General features: G+C 34.6%; 1 protein-coding gene across 3 annotated transcripts; it reads left to right on the top strand.

The window, feature by feature from the left end:
• The first annotated feature begins 84 nt into the window (after positions 1 to 84).
• Positions 85 to 13,426, top strand: TUBE1 (tubulin epsilon 1). 3 transcript variants are annotated; one of them, XM_081141622.1, is made up of 12 exons: positions 85 to 203; positions 303 to 376; positions 913 to 965; positions 3,628 to 3,685; positions 5,020 to 5,135; positions 6,427 to 6,548; positions 7,587 to 7,774; positions 7,987 to 8,162; positions 8,937 to 9,077; positions 10,510 to 10,650; positions 11,246 to 11,420; positions 11,723 to 13,425. In XM_081141622.1, the coding sequence occupies exons 1-12, from the start codon at positions 179 to 181 to the stop codon at positions 11,879 to 11,881; spliced, it is 1,428 nt and encodes a 475-aa protein (XP_080997748.1). In that variant the 5' UTR covers positions 85 to 178; the 3' UTR covers positions 11,882 to 13,425. The 3 variants fall into 3 exon arrangements, with proteins under 3 accessions (XP_080997748.1, XP_080997746.1, XP_080997747.1); XM_081141620.1 differs by lacking the exon at positions 11,246 to 11,420 and having other exon boundaries at positions 98 to 203; positions 11,723 to 13,426; XM_081141621.1 differs by lacking the exon at positions 85 to 203 and having other exon boundaries at positions 374 to 463; positions 11,723 to 13,424.
• Positions 13,427 to 13,460: the final 34 nt, after the last annotated feature.

The raw sequence follows: 13,460 nt of genomic DNA, 5'->3' as shown, positions 1-13,460 counted from the left end.
GGAAAATCTCAGCCAGAACCGGAAGAGCGTAGCGACGGCAGCGACTTGCGGCAGCAGCGTGACTTACGGCGGCAGCTGACTGACGGCCGCCCCGCCCCTTGGAGAGCGCCGTTGGTGGGCGGGGGAATACGAAAGTCCGCGCGGGCTCCCGAGGGCCCGGCGCGGGCCGCGCTGCAGCATGACCCAGTCGGTGGTGGTGCAGGGTAAGCTGCGCCGGGAGGGGAAGGCCCGGCGGCCGGGAGCCCGGCGGCCGTGTCAGTCGTCTAATGTCCGGTCTCTTCCCTTTCTTTGCCTCGTCGCAGTCGGCCAGTGCGGGAACCAGGTGGGCTGCTGCTTCTGGGACTTGGCGCTGAGGGAGCACGCCGCGGTCAACCAGGTACCCGCCCCGCCCCCGGGCCCCCGCTGTCACCCAGGCTCTCCCGACAGACGGCAGGAGTTCCTCTACTGAGCTTCTATCTGGCCGGTATACGTTGTGTGGGATCTTATTAGTAGAGAACAAACTGGTTTTTAAACATCTGTTGGCGTTAGACACATAGTAGACTAAACGGAACTGGCCAGAGACCTTGGTCTTAAGTTTCCTCTAATTCTCAGGGTCTCCTCTCTATCAGGATTCTTGTAAAGACCAATGAGACAGTATATGTGAAAGTACTTTGTAAAATATGAAACGCGTGGTATTCCTTGATTTAAGTGGTCAGCTTTTAAAATGATCACCAAAAGTTCAGAGAAAGCTCTCCTTTGATTCTCCAGTCCAGTGGGGCCTTCTGCACCCTTCCCTGAACTTTATGAGGATTTGCTTTTTCTTAGCATAGCCACATACCAGCTATTTCAGGATTGCGGGATTATTAAATTGAATGGACTTCATTTGGGAAAGAGGCAGAACTTAAATGCTGTAAACATTTTCTTTCTTTTTAGAAAGGAATTTATGATGAGGCGATAAGCAGCTTCTTTAGAAATGTGGATACGAGGTAAGATGAGATTAAAGGCTGTCACATAGCCTAATGATTACTTTTCATGTCAACAGATTGGAAGAGAATTCTTCAAAGGACAATAAAAACAGTTAATAACTGTAAAGAAGATGTTTGGCTTTTTTGTTTGTTTTTCTCATTAAAAGCATATTTCTCATTACTCTCATATCATTACTATTCTCATGTTCTGCTTCAGAGTAGGATAATAAGTTTTCTTTGAAGGCTTTATTAAGCAGCAAAAAGAACCTTTAGTGTGCCTTCTTTTAACTTGACCTGTAAATAAAGTTTCACTTAAAGGAATGCTGAAAATTGCTCGTAGGATATGTTGTTAATGCATCCAGTGATGGCGAACTTTGGAAAGAAAAATATATTGTTTATATTTCTGTTGTATTATTTGTGGTCAGGAATAGTTGCTCTATGAATAGAATGCGCTGAAAGGGAGAAAAGCAGTTGTCAGATTACCTTTTATACATAATCAGATAATATTTTATGTGAAAGAGTAATTTGGCATTCAAAGTTTATAAGCTTTTGAAAGTTAAACTGTTAAGTTCATGCATTTTCAAAACACTTAAAGCTAAACTGTGGTGGACTTGAACTCAAAAATAACACACTTAATATCCAATTTTAATCTAATTCTATAAAAATTCTAGTTCTATTTGAATTGGTTGGGTATTTGAAGCAGCTATCTCCTGGGCAAGGCTAATTAGTCCTCACTTCTTGGTGAATTCCAGAGTCTGACCCTTAGGCTTATAAACTCAGAAACCTTGTTGACACCCTGAGAATGGGCCCAGTGCTGTCTAGTACAGGCAGATATACCAAACTAAAAGCGGAAGTCAATTTGTTAATTGACAGCAGAAACTATAACTCAAGAAGTCTAGATTCTACTCATTTTTCTTCAAAAGCACATTCTCTTCTGTAGGAAATCTACCTAAAAAGCTAATTAATAGAGGGTCGCTTGGTGACCATGGAATCAGACCAAGAAAATTCAGTGTATTGCCCTAATGGCTGGTGTCATTTATCTTCATTATATGGAGATATCTGTCATATAGACTATATTCCCTCTTGTTTGTGAAACTAGAACATCCTCTCCCCTAAATACTATTAAGAGACTCAAATTTGTTTTTGTAATACTTCCTTTTAGGTGCTTCTAACTAAATTCCTACTCCCATCCCCACTATTCTTGATGCCAGTCCTTTCACTGAGTATTACATAGTTGAGACTCAGCCTGGGAACTATTCCCTCTTATTAAGGTGACTTCACATAACTATACTGTCATCTACTCTGTTTTATAATTTAACCTGCAAACATTACTATTTCCCCAGTGTCAAGTTTGAGAAGAAGGGGAGAATGGGCTTGGCATATATTGCTCTTTCCATGTACTATCAACACATGTAGCATCTGTTTCATAAGTTAGTACAAAAAAATCTTTTGAAAACAAGACCACTTCTTCGTGTACACTTCTTCATCTGTTTGAGGAAATGATCATACCTTTTTAACAGGGTGATAGGAATTTACCTATGCCAGGGATTGGCAAACCTTTCCTGTAAAGGATCAGATGGTAAATATTTTAGGTTTTGCAAACTATGAGGTCTTTGTCACATCTACTCAACTCTGGCATTATAGCATGAATGCAGGTAGTACATAAACAAAATTGTGTGGCTGTGTTCCAATAAAACTTTAAGAGAACAAGCAGCTGTTAGAGGACTGTAGTTTACTAGCCCCTGACCTACAGCATTTTTCTGCTCAATTCTGCTTCCCTTCATATATTTTGCCTTGTAAACAATATTAACACATACACTATGTTTTGGTCCTAGGTTATTTACTTTGGTAACTATGTTCAACATGAAATTCTAGGAACACTCTTAGATAGTGGTATATAACTAGTACCTTAGTTGATGCGGGTTTAGCTATAACAGGAAACCTCATTAATGACAGCTTAAGCAATAAAGGTATCCAGTTATCTCAGATACAGATAAATCAGGAAATTGGATGTTCTAGGTTTGGAGAAGTGCCTTAAAGACCAAGAGATCCTGTCTATCATTTCATTATCCTCAGTGTGTTAACTTTTTGACTTCATGTTTATTACTTCATAACTATGAAATGGCAGCCTCCAATCTAGGGGTCACATCCATATTCACATTCAAAGTAGGAAAACAGAAGAATTGGCACCAACTGCATCTGGATTACCTGGCCAGCACCAACTACAGAGAAAGCCAGGGAAATAAGTACCTCACTTCTTTAGCCTAATGGAAGATAAACAAGGGAGAAGATTAGGAATGGTTGCTCCTTTGTTATCTTTTGTGTCTGTCTCACCTGGCCTATAAGTAGCATTATTATATACAGTGGTACCTCGGTTTTCAAACATCTCCGTTGGTGAACATTTTGGTTTACGAATGCCCTAAACCCGGAAGGAAATGCTTAGGTTTTTTAACACGCCTCAGAAGTCAAACATCCCACATGGCTTCCGCTGAGGGCAAGATCCTGAGGCCCAACTGTCGGCTGTTGATCCCTCGGTTTTTGAACGTTTCAGAACTTGAACGGTCCAGAACGGATTACATTGGAAAACCAAGGCACCACTGTAAATGGAAATTAACTTTATACCTGATAGCACTAATAGCCCTGAAAGATCTTGTGATTTTTTAAATTATTTTTTATCTTTCAGAGTGGTTGGTGATGGTGGCAGTATTTCCAAGGGTAAAATTTGTTCTTTAAAAGCACGGGTAAGATACATATACTTGGATTCTTAGATCGCATGTGTTTCTAATATACTGTGTGATACTATTTTAGTTGCCAGCTTACAGTGGCATAGTTAACTACGTAAATAATTGAATTCACAAATTGTAATTCTACTGGAGCCAGTACTCTATAAATATCAAACTTGACTCTCTCCCTTCAATAAGATGATAGAGCATATAGTTTGGTGGTTAAAAGTCAATATTCTGCAGCCGGGCTAGCCAGGTTTAAATCTCAGCTCTAGTTCTTACTAGCTGGGTGATCATAGCCAGGTTATATAACTTTACCAGGTCTCAGTTTCCTCAATGCATAAAGTAGGGATAATTATAGTACCTATACATGGGGTTGTGAGGATTAAATGGGGTGGTACGTAAAAGTACTTAGAACAGTGGCATATGTAGTAAGTGCTTAACATTACATGATCATAGAACTTAAAAAACCCATAAACCAGGCACTTTGTGACACTGAATCAAAGAGTTAATAGCTTTATAGTGTACCCTGAGGTTATTTCAGAATATTTTTTTTAGCTTTGCTTTGTTTCTTTAACTATTTAACTCTTTTTCCTCACTGTAGAAAATATAGGAAGTAAAGCACAAGACAGTGGGGGAAGTGGGTATATAATCCTACTGCCAAGCTATTCCTGCTTACATTTTGCTGTATTTTCTTCTAGCCTTCTCTGTTTCTTTCCATAGATAATGTTATGTTTTATATTCTGATGTTCTTAGTAATAGAGGTTATTTATTATGTCAGTGAAGTTTGTGGCAATGAATTAGATCGTGAGTTACTTGGAGGAGGGACCCTGTTGTCATCTTTGACATCTACCTAGTGCTTTGGATTTACACTGTCTTGAATAATAAGTTCACTGTCTTGAATTGGACAGTTTTTGGCTGTGATTCACAAAGAGCAGCATTGTTGCTCCTAGTGAGCAAATGCATTAATGCATCCTACATAATTTTCTCTGGTTAAGGTTACCTTCTAGATTTCTGAGACCTTATTCTCAAGAAATTTATAGTCACATAGGCACATGACTAACTAACTAACTAAAAGGTTAGAAAATCAGCTGAAGGGATTATTCGACCCTCCACACACTTGGTAATTTGGAGTAGGGTGTTTAGAATCCATCTTTTATTTGATTTCACCTTTTGAGCAGCGTGAAATTATTTTTTAATTCTTATATCAGAGTCTACATAAAGATTCAAATAAAGACTTGATTAAGCTTAAATTATAAAAAGAGCAATGCAACTTTGAGCTCACAAGTTATTTTCACTTACAGAGTGACTAAAGAAAAATATGTTAATTCAATTTTATTTCTCTTTCTCAGGCTGTCTTGATTGACATGGAGGAAGGGGTGGTAAATGAAATTCTTCAGGGACCTTTGAGAGATGTATTTGATAGCAAGCAGCTCATCACTGATATTTCTGGCTCAGGGAATAATTGGTGAGAATATGCTGAACATCAAAAAGAAAATGTCATCTAAAAAAAATGAACCATCTTATCTTCATTCTAATAGGTTCTGCTGACATGAAATCAAAATATAACTTAGCTAAGTTATAGCTAACTCTAGGCCTTTCAGCCATCATCTATCTATTCCTTGATAAATGATGGTGTTTCATAATTTTTGGAAGCCACTTATATCCTAATTCTTTTTTTTTCTCATAAGAGATGAGTCACGAAAAATTGATTTACTAAATTCCTCATTGTAAATTGATTCTTGCATAATAATAGTGACAAAAGTTTTAAGTATTTTAATTGTTATATTATTTGACTCTATCAAGTTCTCCAGGTGGTCAGATTTAATAGAATTGATACAGAGATCCAAGCCAGACTGGTGTCCCAGCATTCAAGCTCAGCCTGGGTCTCTCGCCCTTAAATTCCAGTGGTTGCTTCTCCTTAATAGGAAAAAAAGCACTAACAATGATCATTTAAAATTTTACATTGAGACTTTAGAAAATTAAGTAGCTCCTCTCTATTTGCAAATCTAATCTTTATTATTTTAACTATTTGCAATCATTCCTCAGGTTCATAATGTGTAGTGATATGTAATTTTACTAAAGCATGAATTTGAATCTTGTGCCCTCGCGAGAGTTATTTTGGGAAAACCATTCATTAAATAAGTGAATCCATCTGACCACACAACTGGCTTTTTCTCTAATTGTTGAATAACTTATTCTGTAACTTTTGAGGTATACTTGACTGCATGTTGTAACGGATTCATATTTTTTAGTTCTTCATAGTGAACTTCCAAATTTGGGCAGATAAAAAGGCTTGCAGATCCTCATGAACATCAGTTTTTACTGTGTGCCATTTCATCTAGTAACAGCATGATGTGACCAATCTTTTTCTCATATTTTAAACCAAAATAGTTTTAAATTTTTTGTCTTTCCAGTTAACCACGTTCTGCTTTTTAATATGTAAAATTCACTGCAATTAGAGTTTACTGAAAATCTTGTTTTGTTGTAATTATAACAAAAAAATGAGAAGATAAATTTAGAAAACCATAGTTTAATATCCATTGATAATGAGCTATTTTATCAGGGTATCTGAGGATTATATCTATATTTACTAAATTTTCTACCTAGTATCTTTGAGATAGCTTATGATTTATTGATATGAAACAGGAATAGGATTTACTTCAAGTTTCTCTATAAATTTTTCACTTATATCAGAAATAAAATCTTGAAATAATAAAATGCAAGGAATGTTTTTAAATCTATGTTCTTTTTTTCAGGGCTGTGGGACACAAAATTTTTGGCAATCTTTATCAAGAACAGATTTTAGAGAAACTCAGAAAGTCTGCAGAGCACTGTGATTGTTTGCAATGTTTTTTTATAATACATTCCATGGGAGGAGGTAAAGTTATTCATTCATTCGCCTATAACAATGTGAAAGTGCCACTAGGAATTCATTTGCAAACATAAGTCTTGTTTTTAGTCCTATGCTTGATAAAGATATAACTATGAAGAGTGTTTGTGTTTATGAATGTATGTACAAAACAGCTTTTTATCTTAAATATTTATCAAAGTGTGTCACTATTACCATTTTTAAAAAATAAATCCTTTTAAGAGTCAATAGAGAGAAAAAAAAACAGTTAATAGAATGGAATCTGAAATTTTCTTCTTCTACCTTTAGTTTCCAGCTACATTTCAGTATATATGAGCTTTTTGGGAATGTTGACTTTCTCCTAAAAGTTTGCTTATGCAATCCCTTATCAAAACTATCTTTTCTATAATGGCTTTAGTTTTGTATAATGGTTAGAAAGTCCTTCTCATTAAAGATTAACAACAACAAAAAATCTCCCTCACTTTCATCTAGTATTTTTAACATCATAGCCTTTCTTTTTTTAAAATTTCTTAATTGAGTTTTAGACAGACAGACATCGATTTGTTCTACTTATATATGCCTTCATTGGTTGATTCTTGTATGTGACCTCACCAGGGAGGGATTAAACCGGAAACCTTGGCGTATTGGGACAACACTCTAACCAACTGAGCTACTCTACTCTGTACACCAAAGATGTTAAGATATTTTGTTTTTTTAAGTTGCCTAATATCAAGTGTAGACTGAATGCTGTCTTAGTTGATTTTTACCCTTCAGTCAGTTCTTTTCACATCATATAGATATGACTTAAATATGAAAAAGAATGAAATATAGAAAGCCCTCTCAACCTTACAGTAAGGGCCAGAGATTGAATTCAGAACTTTAAGCCTCACTACCCATGTTGTCTTCATTTCTTTATCTGAAATTAGAAGTTAATATATAATCAGGAATAACTTGAACATGAAAAGTTCTTATATATTTCTACACCAAAAAAACCCATAAAATTCCAAGTTACTCGCAATTATATTCTGAACCATTTATGCTGTTTTCTTTTTGAAATTTAATCCTCAGGAACAGGATCTGGACTTGGCACATTTCTTTTAAAGGTGCTTGAGGATGAATTCCCAGAAGTATATAGATTTGTAACTTCAATTTATCCTTCTGGTGAGGATGATGTCATAACTTCACCTTATAATAGCATGTTGGCAATGAAGGAACTTAATGAGCATGCAGACTGTGTGTTGCCCATTGACAACCAAGTAAGAAATGACATTGTAATTTACGGACATATTGCATATACAGTCATTCCTGTGTTATGCTTATATGTTTATATGAAAATTTCTTTACTTTTCAGCCTTCCCATCTAAGAGAAAAAATAAGTTTAAATTGTTTTTTTTTTCTTTCCTGATAGAATGTCACCTATGTGTGCTCTTCTTAATAAACTTCTTTCCCAATATTTTTCTCTTAAAAGTCTTTATTTGACATCATTAGCAAAATTGACCTTGTGGTGAATTCTGGAAAGTTGGGTACAACTATAAAGCCAAAGAGTCTGGTTACTTCCAGTGCTGGAGCTTTTAAAAAGCGGCAGGAAAAGCCTTTTGATGCAATGAACAACATTGTGGCAAATTTGCTGCTCAACCTAACAAGGTAATCCTAAGCGTGGTATACATAAGGACAGTTTAAAAACCTCACTGTGCTTTTCATGATGTTTGTAATAGGATATTTTTAGTTATTCTAAGTTGCCGGAGCTTCTTTTATTTTGTCTAGTGGTTTCAAACCTTGGGAGTGATAGACCATAATTTTAATTTCTATCACTCCGAAGGAGCATTTCCCCAGGTATATTCCATGGACTATTAATAGGTGTTAAAATAATATAAGGTTTTGTGATAGATAACACTTGAGAAACACTTGGTTAGACAAAAGTAAACTTTTTTTTTGCTGTAGAATGTCTTAATTTTTAAAACCAGCTAATCTGTACCTCATTAGCTGATCCAAAATATTTCCTTGACTTCAATCTAAAAGATTGCTTTGGCATTGTTATATTCCAAATTATGGAGCTTATTGAGCAGACCCTTGAGAAATTTTATAAAGATTACAGAATAATTACCTATATGTGTTCAACTCAATCTAATGTCTGTTTTAAGTAGGATATTTTTATAAATGTAAGGAGCAACTGTAATAGTAAGTTGGTTACACCTCAGATAAGGCAGAAATAAGAATTGCTATAGATTTTAATTATCTTTATACATGTTCATGATACCAAATTTAACTAATACAGGGGGGAAAAAAGAGTATGTCATCTACTGAAGAACAGGGTATGAAAGGATTTAAGAAAATGCATACTGAATAAATCAAGCTACATTTAAAGTGTATAATTTTAAATTTAATTTTTTCTCTCATGCTTTAATGTTACTGTTTTAGCTCCTCGAGGTTTGAAGGATCCCTTAATATGGACCTCAATGAAATCAGCATGAATTTAGTTCCTTTTCCTCAACTGCATTATCTTGTGTCAAGCCTAACACCTCTGTATACACTGGCAGATGTTAACATTCCTCCTCGAAGGTAAGCTATAGTAACTTTATTCCAGTTACTTGAGAACTTGAGATACCTTTTTTTAAAAAAATTTTTAAGAGAAAAGTTTATAATGACTATTTCTTCATATCATTTTCTTTGTGAGTATATAAAATTGATGGCAGCCATTTTTCCATTATATGAATGCTTCTTTATTTAGAAGTCATTATTTAAAAAATTTCAATATTAACTATTTGAAATTAAATCTAATAACTAAATTTCTCAGTAATAAATATTAGTTCTGTACCTAATTCATTTTTATCAAATGAAAATAAGACATGAGTATGTTTTTTGAAATTTCGTATTTCTAATGTAAATAAAGGTAAGTATCCAATAGTTATAAATACCTGCTTACTAGTTTTTATATTTTGTGACAAAAGGTAAATCAAGAATGAGTTTGACCACTTTTGTTTAGCAGTTCTTAACCTTTTCTGGGTTTCCTTGACTCCATAAAAATTCAGGAAGCACATACACACCAAAATTTTGAATACAATAGTGGAGGATTTGTGAACCCCCCCATAGCTCACCATCTCCTAAGTGAGTCCTCTGTCCTTGCTGTAGGATAATCAGGATAGAATGTAGGCTCCATTAAAGCAGGACATTTTTTGTTGGTGTTCACTGCTCGGTCTCTTGCACTAAGAATCATGCCTGACACATAGTAGGCATTTAGTAAATATCTGTCGAATGAGTAGGCAGCATAGTGTGATATCTGTAGTTCTTCCCAGACTTTCTGCAGATTCAGCATACATAGCTCTGGCTCGAGTTACCTAAGGAACCTAATCATATTTGTATTGAATTAAGTGGGGCCATATTAAGGACCTACAAGGCTGTGTATTGATAGATATAAATTTTGTCAGTCACCTGTATCTTCCCCTCTTTAACTGAAGGATTAAAGAATGAAGTTAAAAGGTTTCATTCACTTAAAAGTCTCCCTTTTCAGGAACACTACTATGGAGTTTCATCTTTAATAGAACCTAACACTGTCCTTTGATAGTTTCCTCATTATTATTCCTAACTAATTTATGATATATTTTACAGAGACAAAGTAATTTTCTCTTAATGTTGTAGGCTTTTAGTTTTGATCATTCTGATACTATGAAGTAGATAGGCATACTGAAATAAGTAATAATGACACAAGTTTCCAAAGTCAATCCATAGAGCCCACTCATGATAGAGTTAACATTTTGTAGCTACCTGAAACCATCAATATATTGCAGGAGCTTTTTATTCCAAAACAGAAGATATGTGATTTCCTCTGTTCTTCTATTCCATAAAAGATTGCTTTGAGAAAATCATAGCAGAGATTTAGAATATATTTGCGTATAAAGTTTATTTACCTATAGATGACTGTTTTTTCATTTTATAGTTATACATAGAAGAAAGATGTGATACTTCGTATAAATAGTGACTCTCATTGTTCTAGGTTGGATCAAATGTTCTCAGATGCCTTTAGTAAAGATCACCAGCTAATTCGGGCCGATCCCAAACATAGTCTCTACCTTGCCTGTGCCCTCATGGTTAGAGGAAATGTCCAGATTTCAGATCTTCGCAGAAATATTGAAAGGTTTGATTTTATATTTTTTCAAGATGATTTGTTATGTGTACTGCTTGTGACAGTGTAGCATGTTAGGATGGTCTCTCTTCGAATTTTAACATTGCCACTTAAGTAGGTGTGACCTTCAGCAAGCTACTTAGGCTCTCCAAGGCTTATTTCCCTCAACTGTAGAAGAAGAATAGCACAGAGTTGTTATTTACAAGTACTAAATGATGTGTTTTATTTCCTGAAAGTGTTCAGAAAGTTTAATTATTATGTTTATTACCACCACTACAGTGCTTCTAAGTTTGTTTACTATTTATTAACAGTGTTTTTAGGAAAACTGACGTGTTGAATTACAAAGTAAATTATAGTACCTTTATCCCCAGATTTCTGATGTTAAGGAATGTTTTTCTAGCTTTTTGAATCACCATCACAATCTAATGTCCTCCAACTAAATGTCCAGACTGCACCACAATACTGCTAACAGTAAAAAATGGATAACTTCCGCTATAAACTAATGGTACCATCAGTAATGCAGTAATGTCTAGTTTAATGTGGGCTGCCGTAACATGGCAGACATTTTTAAGTATCTTAATTCTTACCTTGAGTTTTTGCATCTCAGATTAAAACCTTCTCTACAGTTTGTCTCCTGGAATCAAGAAGGCTGGAAGACCAGCCTGTGTTCAGTACCTCCTGTGGGCCATTCCCATTCATTATTAGCTTTAGCAAATAACACGTGTGTGAAGCCTACCTTCATGGAACTGAGAGAGAGATTCATGAGGCTCTACAAGAAAAAGGTGATTATCAGTACGCCTTTGTAACTATGTGTGTTTTGGCTATTTAAGATGTATTCCCAAGAATTGTACTGTTACAAATCAGGGTGACCCTGTCTCCTATATTCATTGTACTGATTATAGCTGACGAGCAGAATCTCACTCAGATGATCTAAATGAGAAATCATATGAGTCTACAGGATTTGAGTTTCATTCCTCTTGTAAATCTGAGTGAACTATCATTTTAATAATGTATATGTTCTAGGATAGTTGAATATGTTAAATTTCCTGAAAATAGTCGACATATTCAGTTTATTTATTTATAGGCTCATCTTCATCACTATCTGCAAATTGAAGGGATGGAGGAAAGCTATTTCACAGAAGCTGTGTCATCGCTATCAGCACTTATTCAGGAGTACAACCAACTGGATGCCACAAAAAGCATGCCTGTGGAAGACTTCCCTAGACTGAGCGTAGCTGTGTAAAACAGAACCCAGAAATGCTTTTCCTTTTTCTTCACTTCCCATTGTTTTTGTCATCTTACCTTTCTGTTTCAGAATTTCTGTCATTCAGAAAGCCCAGTGTGTATTTTCCATATTAGGAAGTATTTCTGTCTGAAAGGGTTGTTCCATTTTATCACTGTTTTTTGATAATACCAGTATGTGAAATTAGTAAAGTCCTAGTACCTTAACTTCAAACATTGTCTTCAAAAAATTCCCTTTTTCTAAAATTGAGAGAATAGAGCTCTTCAGCATTTTACTTTATTTATACTCATATTTAGGCATTTATACAATGAGAATCATGTCTTCAATAAAAATCTTGTACAGATATATTTTTATATTTATTTATAATTTATGTTTTCATATTGTTTAAATTCTTCTGATTCTTTAAAAATAATTACAGGGAGTTGGAGACCACAATATAAATATTTCTGTGTAATATCCACTAACTTCAGGGAGAGGCTTTATTACAACTGTCGAGGTTTTGTTTCTTCTTTGGATAACCTCGTTTGCACTCAGAAGAATCACAGTTTACATTTATTTTAGCATGTATTTGTATTCAGTTATTTTTAAGTATAATGCTTTATCAAACTCATTGACTTTATAATAATAAATGTTCATATTTTTAAACAGTGCTACTTGTTATCATTGTTTTGCTTGTCACCATTTATACAAACAAACATTACAAAGCTTGGTGTCTTCTTCAAACTTTACAGTAAATGGCCATCATGGTCTAGTGAAAGTGTTCCAGTTACTGTACTCTCCAGTTTTAATCTTTAATCTTTATCTTTAATCACAATTTATATTTTAAATCCGTATGTGGATTTATCATTTCAGAAAGTAATTTTTAGGAACAACTTAATTTTCAAGCCGAAAAATTTTGTTGTGTGCCTTCTTTAGTGTAATGTCATTTTCAAAGTAAGGATACTGCTCTTGGTCTTTATCTTGGATATTTTGTTTTTTATAGTATTTGGTATAAAAACTAAATTACAGTTGTCAGTAGTAGCCAATGAAATTCCATTTTCTCCTTCCTAAAGAAATCTTAATACACTGATATTCAGGATAGGGCAATGGAAATTATAAATATGTTTACAGTTTAACCTTACTCCTATTTAGGAATTAATCAAGAATTTTGTTCACCTTAAAATTATTACCATTTGAATGGAACCTAGGCTACATTGTTGAAGTGCAGATAAAGTTTTAAATTTTCAATATGCTTTTTACTCACCTTCAACCAAGTATTCCAGATTATTTTATACAATAAAATGCTTTCTTATAAACTGTGTAGTTTTTCCATTATATATGGAAAATGTAGGTGGAACAAAGTATCTGTGTATGATATGATTATAAGGTACATTTTAAAGTAAGAGGTCAATTTTAAGGTTTTCAAATTTTACATAGATTTGTAGGAGAATCTTTTTAAAAGCTCCTAATGCTTTAAATACAGTCATCTGAAAATAGCTGGGCATTTTTACTATTTTAAACCAATAAGGTAGTTTTGCCACCTTTTTAAAACCATTTTAACTTTCTGATGTAATATGATTAACCTAAGTTTTCCCCCATG

The sequence above is a fragment of the Miniopterus schreibersii genome (genome assembly GCF_964146895.1).
Source record: "Miniopterus schreibersii genome assembly, chromosome: 6".
In the NCBI taxonomy this organism is placed as follows: Eukaryota; Metazoa; Chordata; class Mammalia; order Chiroptera; family Miniopteridae; genus Miniopterus; species Miniopterus schreibersii.
This window is presented reverse-complemented; position numbering and strand designations above follow the sequence as displayed.

Bases quoted from the DNA above. Each gene is read 5' to 3' on its own strand.
- TUBE1 (XM_081141622.1), top strand. From the start codon at position 179: ATGACCCAGTCGGTGGTGGTGCAGG. The intron at 7,775-7,986 runs GTAAGAAATGAC...TTCTCTTAAAAG, and splicing joins TGTTGCCCATTGACAACCAA to TCTTTATTTGACATCATTAG. The intron at 9,078-10,509 runs GTAAGCTATAGT...TCATTGTTCTAG, and splicing joins GTTAACATTCCTCCTCGAAG to GTTGGATCAAATGTTCTCAG.